Below are 12,031 nucleotides of genomic sequence, written 5' to 3'. Positions count from 1 at the left end.
GCGACTGTCTTTATCCAGGCGTCTTTGGCCTAAATCTTGGTCCAAGGGCGTGTAAATAGTTTTCAAGAGACCTCAAAACCTCTAATGATCTATAATTTATTATTATTCCATATTCAAAATAGATCCCGATAGAAAGGACGTATGTTGACCACATCGTTATATACATAAGTATAGAGTGAGTCACACCTAATACACAATGATTTATTTGCATTATCTATTTTTATTTAATGATATTTTTACGAGGGTATTTCAACTACAAGGTCTACTCGGGGTGCTGGTGTTTTTGGAAGATAAAGGTCCGGGTTCGAATCCAGTGGACCTGCATTCAAACCCGAGTCTTTACAGTGATGAGCCCTTAATCAACGACGCCTCCAGCCTTCTTAATGTGATGATTCAGTCATTGTCGTGAAATAATAACACCAAGGTAAATAAGCCAAAAAGCGTCTGAAAGACCAACCTATGTAAAAAGGACAGTACTAGCTACAAAACGCGCAAATTAGAAGTATATTTTATTCTGCCTCCTTCAACATCCCGGGCTGTTGAAATCATTTTAAGAAACATTAGCATAATTTTCAGTTCAATTATGACAACGGTCGACAAAAGTCCGAGCGGACCAGATAAGGCCGATACGTTCACGTACTCCGCCAAACAATATTAAAATATTATTTATTTATCCATCGAATCAGTCCAAATAGGGACGAACCCCCTGAAAAGGACAGTCAATTACATAATACATATTCGCTATTATAACTAAAATATAAAAAAAAATCCTTAAGTTAATGAACATTTAAATTACAGTTGTAACAAAATAAAGCTAAATACATATAAACAAGACAATAAAATACAAAATAAGCACTATAAAATTAAATAAGTAATAAATTAAAATAATAACAAATTCTCCGTTAGCTTTTCAAACATTTATAAATTTTCCTTTTGAAAACTCGCAGACTATCGCCAAATGGATCACAATTTTTAAACTTATTTAACAGACCGGCTATTCTAACGACACATTTAATCGATTTCAAATTTGGCCTGCGAGTTAAAACATTAAACAGCCCATAAAATCGTAAATTACATTTAAGAAGTTTAAAAAAAAAGCTGAGAAAGACTTCTGGGGGATGGACAAATCAGTTAAAAAGCTTCAATGGAAAAATTAAAAAAGCAACCGATAGGCGTGAATCCAAGGAAACTAAATTTAAAACTTTAAAGGCTGCATGATGATAAACTATCGGGAAACTAAGTGGAAGATATTTTCAAGTTCTAATTCGTATTCGTTCAATGTCAGCAGTATGAGTCTTTACGAGGAGGGCCACGAGCATACAACACTTCTGACCAAGGACTGGTATAGAGTTTTAATGGCGAAGATATTTCTAAAGTAAGATGTCATTCTTTTTTCAAATCCAAGATTCCTACAGGCTGTATGAAAAATGGAGGAATAATGGTCCTCAAAGGTTCAATTGTACTTAAAGACAACTTCCAGACTTAGAATCTTATCTCTTTAAGATGAGTACTACCAATGGAATAAGGCAAATGATACATATTCGTAAAAAGAAACTTGTTACACGAGAAATAAATATAATGGCATTTGTCAATGTTAATCGTGAGCCTGTTAAGAATGCACAATAGAAAGATATCCTTCTGCAATATAAAAAAATCGTCAGATATCGAGACCTTTTAAAAATCTTGAGATCAACAGCTAAAAAATAAACCTTACTAAATTTAATGGAGTTGACCACATCGTTGAAGAAGACATTAGACAAAATAGACCCAGAATGAGAGTCCTTCGGAACACCAGATGCAGTATGAAGCTCTTTCGGCAAGAAACCATCAAAACTGACACGGAATGATCTTCATACGAGAAAAACTGCTCAGCAACACCGGCCATAAGCAATTTATGAACCAACAAAAAGTGGTCCTTTGTTTTATGCGTCCATCTTAATTTTGCGGAACTCCATAATAAGTTAATGGGTAAGAAATAAATTGTCTTTTCCGCAATAAGCGTTTATTTCGTGAGACACGTTTCGATCTAATATAGACCATCTTCAGTGATTAAATAAGAAAAGTGGTACAAATTATATACTAATTATATGCTGGTAATTACAATTTGATGTAAGCTAATAATAAAGAATATACCAAAATGTAATAGTAATACTTAGAATTGCTTTAAATTATTTGTATATATTTTTTAGTTTTTTTATGTTAACTGCTTTGTTTTAAAACAAGATATATAAATTTAAAGCTTTTTCTAAGTATTCTATTACATTTTGGTATATTCTTTACTGTCAGTTGCATCAAATTGTAATTACCTGCATATAATTTGTACTACTTTTGTTATTTAATCACTGAAGATGGTCTATATTAGACCAAAACGCGTCTGAAAAATCCCTGTTGCGAAAAAGACTATTTATTTCCTACCCATTAATTTAAAAAATGGTCCACTGAGTCAAAACTTTCGATAGTCGTGTAAACGGTATGGACTTCGTGAGTATAAGACACAGATTGGTGGTAGTGGATCGGAATTTGACAAATCCCTGCTGATACGAAGAGAGAACATTACTAAAGGCATCTGACAAATCATTAGCAACAATCAAATCCACAGCCTTAGCAAAACTATGACACTTGCTAATAGGCCTATAATTAAATAAAACCGATTTAGACCTTTTTTTGCACTTGGGGTAACGTTAGAGCACATCCAAGCATTAGGAAAAGTACTGATGCTGAGGTACAGTCGAAACAAGCGAGCAATATTATGTAATAAATATTACCATTTATGGAGCGTATTGTGTTTGTATTGTCGTGGAAATTGTCAATACTGGAAACGACTTTCTCCGATTTGCATTTTCTTTTCTTTTTTTTCAGAACCGTTAGGCAAAATTCTCTGAAGCGTTTTATGATAGTGTGGACAATGTATGTAAATGTTGTTTTTTCTCTTTCCGATCCTTTTCTCATGTGTTCGATCGATTCCGGGTCGTAAAACAAAATACGCTGTTTGATCGGTGGACAGGATCCGGGTTTCACTTGGAGCCGGTGTCGCGAAGGAGCGACGGCTGAAAGAGGCCGAAGAAAGCTGTTTTTGGCCCGACTTTTGACATCTTCCTCGACGAACGAGGCAACGACAAAACTTGATAAAAATGCAACAATAACAACAAGCACCCAAAATAAATGTTTATATTAGTGAGAACAACAACAAACATTAGCCGGACGATACAAGTCAATTCACTTAACTACCTTTAAAAATAGCCGTTACAATTTCATACTGTTATTGGAAAATGACAGTTTACAAAATAAAAAGCTGAAGGAAATATTGATATAAAGGTTTTGATTTTTTCTTCAAAATTAAAAACTATATTGTGTATGTATAAGTAGGAGTAGAATGAGAGTACTAAGAGTAATACAATTTAAAAATTGTGTTTTCCGTTTTACCTCAGAATACATTATTGTCCATATCATCAGATAGAAGTCATTCTTTATCATATCGTGATACAAAAATTATTGTTACATATTTAAATATTTAGCATATTATTTTTCAAGCTTTCTAATCAATCCTGTCCCAATCAACCAAATATAAAAGTCCTATCTGCCTTCATTATAAAAATTTACTAATAAAAACCAGGGACAAGGGGAATTTGCAAGAATACACCCACAATCTTCTTATCGAGAAATATATCCCGTTCATCAGGACTTCGAAACTTTCGTTACTAAATTTACAAGCTTAACTAATATGAACAAATATTTGCAATATTCAAACTTATGGTTTTAAGCATGAAAGAAGTACGAATAGAATTTTTAGTGAACACGATTAACATCGATCATACTCTATGAAAAACCTTCATCCGGTTACGCTATACAGCGCAACCAAACGACCAACCCATGTAGCTAACATAGTACATGTTATGATAATGATGAAAGGACACTAGAACGTGGGGTTTATGTTTCCCAAGCACTGCAGCATCCGGCTTATTCATACTTTCCTAGTTCCGTAGTTCAGTCTGTCGAATCCTTTTAAGAGCGGTACGTCATTGTCTGTCGCTGCTACAATTCCTTTTCCTCGGTTTTCTTTCTATCCCAGAGCAGTTGCTTTCCATTCGAGCATGATATGGGCGGCTTTTTCTTCCTCTTCATCCTCTAAAGATGAAATCATCATAGAACATAACCATGTTGTGTAGATGTTTTCTCAGATACCAGAGACCGGAAAATAGTCTGAATTTACCTTCCTTTAACTGTAGTGAGTTTGCCAGGCTTATTGAGGGATCATTTTAGCATCTTCTTACCATGTCTATCACGTATAGAGTATATCCACTTCCGTTTTCGTATTTTTTGGAAATTCTGTGATTTTGTTATCCCAAGAATTGATTCATGGTATATTATACGATCCTACTCTGGCCAATGTGTCTGCCTTTTCTTTATCCAATATTAATTTGTTTGTCCTGGTACCCAAGATATCATCATTTTATTATGTTTCCTCAGGTTTTCGAGATTTTGGATGGATTCACTGAATAACTTTGATGTGATTTTTTTGCATGCTAATGCTTGCTTTGCTTAATAGCTGCTTATGAGTTTTTTTTTTGCTTGTGTAACCTCTTATAAGATTTTCTAAGGGGCAAGCATTGATGGCATCTATTTCCGCCTGAAAGACCTAGGTGACTGCTCATATTTCATAGAACTTGGGTGCTAGGACACACAAGTGAATTTTGGGTAAAGAAAATGCAGACACATTGGCCAGAGGAGGATCGTATAATATACCATGAATCAATTCTTGGGATAACAAAATCTGACGCAGAATTTCCATTATACAAANTGGCCCGGTTCTTTTATGTGTTTTGGAGCCATCTGTATACAATATGAGTTATAAATTGACAAATATTACAATAACCAATTTCCATTTATGTACATAACTATTAGTTAAAATTTATGTTGGGTGTTGATATGCAAGTCAGTTAATGCATGTTAACTGGGTGACTGATGAGATATTTTTCATATTTCAGTAATAATAATGCACGTATTACATTGATTATAATTGTTTATTGGATCATTTTTAATTTTTAACAATTGTTGTGGATTGAAATTTATGAAAACTATTGGTGACATTGGTCCCAGGTTGTAACCATTGTTAGGTTCAATTGGTAGGTTGTATTGGTTTTGCTTTATGGGATAACCTTGTGGAGGTTATTTGTACAACATAAATTGAAGTTGATTACTAAGCCTTCGGCTACATTTTCAGTCAGAAACCGTTGTTTTACGTATTTGGGTAAAGTTAATTGGATGTAAGAAGGTTGGAAAAAGTCTGGCTGTCTTGCCAGTAGGCCTTGTCTCCTAATTTGGTATTGAGTGAAATTAGCGTTTTATAATTATATGTGATTATTTTTTATGTATATTTTATGCATTTCTTATTAAGACGATGTGGAAATGGTAAAATTGTATCGGCTTATGTTATTTTTCGCAATTTCCGGAGGTGGAAGTTGACGAGTTGAAGTTAAGAAAGGGTTGAGGCTGCTTGAAGTAGATCAGGTTTGAAATGTGTTCTAATTTTTTGTTCTTTTTGTAATCATCGTTTTTATAGATCTTATCCGACTTTTTCAAAGTCATTACTACAAAGAGGATGATTAAAATGGCGAATCTGCGGTCGGATCGAACGTCGAGAGGGAGAAGATCTAAATTGAAGATAGGCCGACGGAAAATTGGCCCATTTTTAAATTAGGCTCCTGGAGTATCCGGCCGACCTACGGATCGAATCATGAAGGACCGGAATGAAAGGAAGAAAATGAAGAATATGAACAGAAAGAAAAGAAATGAGGATAAGTTGCGGTAAGGAGAAGGAGTGGCAGTTTATAACGGGGCCGGTACGCTCTGCCCCACTGCCCCAACCGACAGCGGTGAGCAAATAATCTAAGATTAGCACAACATGCTTTGTTTTACGGGACACGCAAATCCAGCACACTGCCTCTTTCATATGCTTGATAAATCAACGAATAATGCTGTAAATTGCGCGATAGTTAACCTTGTTAGTCTAGACTCGGCATACAACCTTCTTTTTAATATCATCAGATTTACAAGTACAGCGTGTTTATTTAAAATAGATTGCCGCTTTTGATCATGAAGCAGTGTATAAGACTTTACAGCCAGCCACTTTATACTAGCTGAATCTAAACTAACCTTCTGAATTGAGCAGATCTTGATCAGACGTCATCGAATTCCTATCAAACTTCATCACAACTTCATTGCACTTCATCAAGTCTTGTTTAGTCGGCATCAGTTTTTGATCAGACCTCATCAGATCTAAATAAGACTTGAAATCAAACCACAGAGTTATGCAGAACCTGCCCGACTTCATTAGATCATGAAGCAGTGTATAAGTCTCTATAGTCATTTTATTCAAACTGAATCTAACCCAACCTTCAAAATTGAGCACATCTTGATCAGACATCATATAATTTTGGTCACTTTCATCGAAACATGGTCATACTTCATCAAGTCTTGATCAGACCTCATCAGATCTAGATCAGAATTCGTAGGGACTTGAAATCAAACGTCGGATTTCTGCAGAACCTGTCCCTACTCGACAAATCATGACGCAGTGTGAAAGCTCTTTAGCCACCTCACACAAATTGACGTCATCGAATTTTGGTCGAACTTCAACGCAACATGATCATACTTCATTAGGCCTTGCTTAACGACATCCGTTTATTGTTAGACCTCACAGTACATTGATCATATTTTATCAAATCATAGTAAGACTTATTTGAATCAATGCGTCATTTCATAATCAAAGTTCATTTGGTGTTGACGACCACCACCTTAATCAAATTTTACAAATGTTACATCAGTCTTAATCACGTTTTGGATCAGATCATCACGAAGATCTGTAGGTTATAATCGATAACATCTTTTAAACAATTTTGCAGCGTTAACTTCATAATATGCGTAATTCTCAAGTTTATATTCATAAATTAATGTTTTTGCTGTATTTTATAATAAATTGTGCGTTAAAGGGATTGTTACGTTCAAGGTGATTGACAGGAAGAAATATTGAGCCATTTTCTGACGGGAAATGGCCGTAGATCGACGGCCCGTCGGTTTTGTTCTCGTATCGGACTTCGTTTTTTTTCCTGTAATTAAATGTTGAATAATTCCCCCCTGCGAATATAGTTGCGCAAAATGAGAAGTGGGAAGAAGCGTTACATTTTATTAGCCAATGCCGGCCATGGGAAATATCGATGGGAAGTGGGTGAGCCGAAGGATTACAATGCACACAGAAAGAGAATAATTATGAATAATATAACTTTTAAATATCTGCACTGTCGCAACTGTACACATGCCGAACAAAAAAAACCTGTTGATTGTGTAACGTGCTGCTCATTTAACACACACCTCATGGTGTGGATTCCACCAGAACTGTAAAAAAAATTAAATGAACAATACATGTGCATTTTTTAAAATATTTTGTTATAAGATAAAGGCTGTAAATATCAATTCTGGCAATGTTACAAACCTATAATATTGATACGTCTGCCAACTATAAATACATTTTATAAATGTCAAGGCACTTTTTTCTAAGTTACATAAAGAAAATTCCAAATGCAAAATTTTTCCAAAAAGAATAATTTTTCTCTGAGATAAAAGAATAAGAAAATTGGGATTGCACATCGTCACATATCAGGTGACAGCCTTTTCCATTTATATTCCGGTAAAATCCTTCAAGGATGTACCATTGGCCCGATCCTCATTACAATATACACTGCTGACATCCCTACTTCCTCAAACACAGTCATCTACACATTTGCCGACGACACCCGTATCCTCCTTTATCATTCCAACTGGTCCGTTGTAAGCACCTATCTGCAAAGTCACCTTAACCGATTAGAAGACTGGTACCTAAATGGAGAATCGAAGTGAACGAAAGCAAAAGTGCTCGAGTCACTTTCGCACTAAGAAAATGTACTCCATTACGATTGAATGACACAGTACTATACCTGGAACGGTACAATGATAAAAGGTGACTCGACCAACTATCTCAACCCTTAAAAACAAACTGACCATATACCCAACTCTTATTCGTCCTTTACGAACCAACGGAATGGAAGTTTGGGGCTCGACCAAACAGTCCAATTTATTATTGGACTCGTATTCAGTCTCTCCAATCCAAAATTCTAAGAAAAATCCTTAATGCTCCCTTCTACGTATCCAATGAAATCATTCACACTGACCTCCATATTCCATTCGTTTATAACCTTTTAAGAACACATTATCAGAAACTCTGCAATACTCTTTTTATACACCCAACAACTTTCCACATTACTCTACCTGGAAATCCTCCACATCAGCTGAAGAGGCAATAGCCTAGGGATTTGCTTCAGTGATATGTGCGTTTTTACAGTGTGAGGGTCTGTCACCAGTGGGTGGCTTCTCCCATCATGTTTCATGAATGATCAATTTACTTATTGTAGCGAAGATTGTAGGTGTAAAAAAAATAATAATTTTTACAAAATACACATGTGACCAGTGAGGTGACAAATTACAATACTATTTGTGTTGTCTACTGTCCTTGCTTTTTCAGTTCTAAATCATAAATCATGAAATGAGAAGACACTCGGGTTTGAAAACAGACAAAATAGACAAATAATTAAAAGGATTTTCTGATTTACTGGTCGAAAGTGATTTGTTTCGTGTTTTTTTTTTCATATGTGATCAAATATATTGCAATTTAATTCTGTCTAATGTATATATCATTTACTCTATTTAGAATAAATTATTTGGACTTTATATTGTCTACATAAGAATATCACTCACGCAATTCTCTATTTCCCTTAAAATATTTCTTCACATTCCTCACAGACGTTTAAAAAAACTACCAGTATCGTAAAATATGTATTCCAGATGTCATGTTTTTTGCATAATAACAAAGAAGATCTAGTTGTACAGTACGGTGGATCGATGGCAGCGCGTTACAGTTCCTTCCCCCCCGGGAAGAGGACCACAGGTGTCAATATTCCACTTTTGTGAATACCGTCTTTGGTCTTCTAGGAAGATTGGATAAGGCCCGAAGGAAAGCCGGCGTTATAATTCTGGACAACGGAACTTTTGGTATCAACCCAAATCGCCGTCTTGCTCCGAGTTTCCCGACAATCGATCATATCCGTTCTCCACGCCTAAATCGCCGTTTATATTCAAATCAACTGGAATGACTATTTACAAATGTTTTATTTGCGGATTTAAAGGAAATGAATTAAGCCGAGATATATGGGCACGATCATTAGGATCATTTATAAAAATCACATACACTGACAGGCAAAAAATACCACCCAATTGATTTTTTATTTTCTCGATAAAAGAAAGTTCTGTGTTTAATTTGTCTCATAGTTTTTACCAATCAATATTTGTTTATGCTATGTATTAAATTGGGAATATCAATTAGACGTAAACACACTAATCCATAATCCAAAACAAGGATATTTTGTATTAATAAAGTATTATTATAATTATATTATTATTTACGGAATTTTCAATGTTTATTCAGTCTCATTTGAATTCTGAAGCAAGAAACTATTTAGTTTTCATCTTTGTTTTCTTAATTTCAATTTTTAAACTTAAAAATGCACTTAGGGCTGAGGATGTTGCGCGAGGTGTGGCACTTATTGATGTTGGACGTTCCATCAGGTATGCGGCTATTGCCATCGGAGTTCTCTACGAAACTCTGCGAGACGCCGTTAGACGTTTTAGAGTAACTGGGCCCTCCCATAGAAGATATGGTGGCCCCGATAATGCACGTCCACATGTCGCTCGCATAGTACAAACGTACCTTGAACAGCATAACATCAGGGTCTTAGCCTGGCCAGCCCGTTCTCCAGACTTGAATCCCCACCGAACATTCATGGGATAACCCCAAAAGAGGAATAATCCACGTCCATCACTTCCTGATACACTCCTCGATCTTGAAAGTACTCTTCGAGAAGAATGAGCTAACCTTCAGCAAAGAGACATTTCCAGACTGGTAGAAAGAATGCCGAGGCGTCTTCGAGATGTAATTAAGACAAGAGGAGAATATACGCGGTATTGAAATATTAATTTAAAATCTAATTAAAATTTTAGACATTATTAAACGTTAAAAAACGTTAAACTTTGATTAATATATAAAAAATGTATACAAATCAAGTTATATTACAAGCGGGTGGAATTCTTTGCCTGTCAATGTATTATGTTGAGTGAATCTTTTTCTTAACTAGGACTTAGGTAATATTAATTCAAGTTATAACACGCGAATTGAACTGAAGATCATTGAAGATACTACTCTACAGGGGAAGATAGTCAAGAATGATCAAATTATTCAATGACAAATTAATGTCAGATAGTAAATACATCATTCTATTTTCTCTCTCCTTCTCTCTTTGTCAGTTTGTCGGTTAACTGAACAATTCTAATTGTAAGTTTATGCGGCATTACTTTTCACATATTAAAGCATCCTTCTACGGAAGAAACCATCGTCCAGGCATCGACCGTGATTCGTGACCGTTCGACCTACACAAAGCGTCTTTAAAATAAACCACCTTTCAACCCCCCTTTTTGTTATATAAAAATTGTTTGTTCAATTCGTTTTTCATTTTGTTTCAGGAGACGGCGAAGATTTGCTCAATGGAAGTGAAGACGGCAAGAGGTGGAAGAGGGAGACCGGAGGTGAGTCCTTGCTAAGATATATCCTGAGAGGAGAACCCTGGTGACTTTCTAACATCCGTCAAAAACCATTTTCGTCAAGGACACACCCCAAGGTCGCAGAGCTTTCCAAACCCGGGAGAAATCGCTTTAACACTGATACATATTTTATATTTAATCAATCTAGAGGAAAAAAGTCCCACGTGCGAGTCCGGCGGAACCACGAACGAAAATTTGATCGAAATCAGTTCTGAAAATGATTTTTTTAATAAAACTAAATCTTAATAAGATATTATTAATGAATTCTTTGTAATGTATTAGACTGATATCACAATTATTTTTAAGTAGACCAAGTTTTGACATTACTATCTTTGTCCTTCTTTTCTCGTTTTTCAAATTAGGTTATTTTTCTTGCTTCATATTACATTGTGGAATGATTGTACAGAAATCGAAATTTAGGCGCTTTAACCAAGAAAAAACTAAAACAGATCTGTGTGGTGTTTAGTGACCGTTCGTCAATGATTATTCGGAGGTGGTGAGATGCGGTCTGGTGTGACGTAGGTTTTAGAAAAACATTTTCTTTATCGTGCCTACGTTTCGACCTTTATTGAAATCATCTTCAGGGCTCAAAGTGTTTGTTTTCCGTATAGATGTGTCATTCTTGTCTGTAGTGTTGAGTTGACAAGAATAGCACAATTACGCAGACGTTGGCACGCTAAAAAAAATGTTTTTTATAAAACCTACGTCACACCAGACCGCATCTCACCATCTCCGAATAATCTAAAACAGATCATTCGCTCTGCAGTTCCACCATGAAAACACTCAAATACCTATTAATGTTATATTTGCGCCAGTCTCACACTTAATTTTTTATCTGTTCCACTCCCTGATGCCTACCCCACAAGTAGGCCATGACACGGAAGAGGTGGTTGTCTGAAGAAGAGAGGTCATGTAACGATCGTCGATTGCTGCAGACCAATTTCCATCGCCAGTCGACCGGTTTACTAAATCTTTCATTTGAACCAAATTCATACTATGTAAATCATGAAAAATCAATATGATTTTAAACTTTGTATTTAATTTTACATTCCACACATAACGTCTTAACCGGAGAGATTTTAAAATTTTAATATTTCTTTAATCGTACGGTTGGGGATGTCCTAGCTCAAGTGCAACGATTTATGACACGACACTGACGAAATATGAGACCTTGCATTGTCACGAAGGACTTATTCTCCGGCACCGGCCACTTTCCCTTTAAAATGGCTTTTAATCTTAGTAAGTCCCTACCATCCCGTCATATCTTTGAAACTTCCATTTATAAGATTATCAATGCAAATATAATCCGAGAAAGGCTTCGTGGCCTATTGAATCCGACTACGACCGG

At 35.6% G+C, this 12,031-nt stretch overlaps 1 protein-coding gene across 4 annotated transcripts in view; it reads left to right on the top strand.

Annotated features, from left to right (window-relative positions):
* LOC106664205 (mucin-17) overlaps nucleotides 1-12,031 on the top strand; it is a 143,978-nt gene that overhangs the window by 108,892 nt on the left and 23,055 nt on the right. For all 4 annotated transcript variants that reach the window (XR_001340142.2, XM_024226547.1, XM_014389684.2 and 1 more), the window contains exon 2: nucleotides 10,606-10,668. Coding sequence is in view for 3 of the 4 variants with exons in the window: in XM_024226547.1 (XP_024082315.1) it covers nucleotides 10,606-10,668 (63 nt within the window). In the remaining variant the exon portion in view is untranslated. The remainder of the gene's footprint in view (nucleotides 1-10,605; nucleotides 10,669-12,031) is intronic.

Source organism: Cimex lectularius, unplaced genomic scaffold (genome assembly GCF_000648675.2).
Source record: "Cimex lectularius strain Harlan isolate CLEC.00 unplaced genomic scaffold, Clec_2.1 scaffold50, whole genome shotgun sequence".
NCBI classification, from domain to species: domain Eukaryota; kingdom Metazoa; phylum Arthropoda; class Insecta; order Hemiptera; family Cimicidae; genus Cimex; species Cimex lectularius.
The sequence above is the reverse complement of the archived record's forward strand: the minus strand, read 5'-3'. Positions and strand labels throughout refer to the sequence as shown.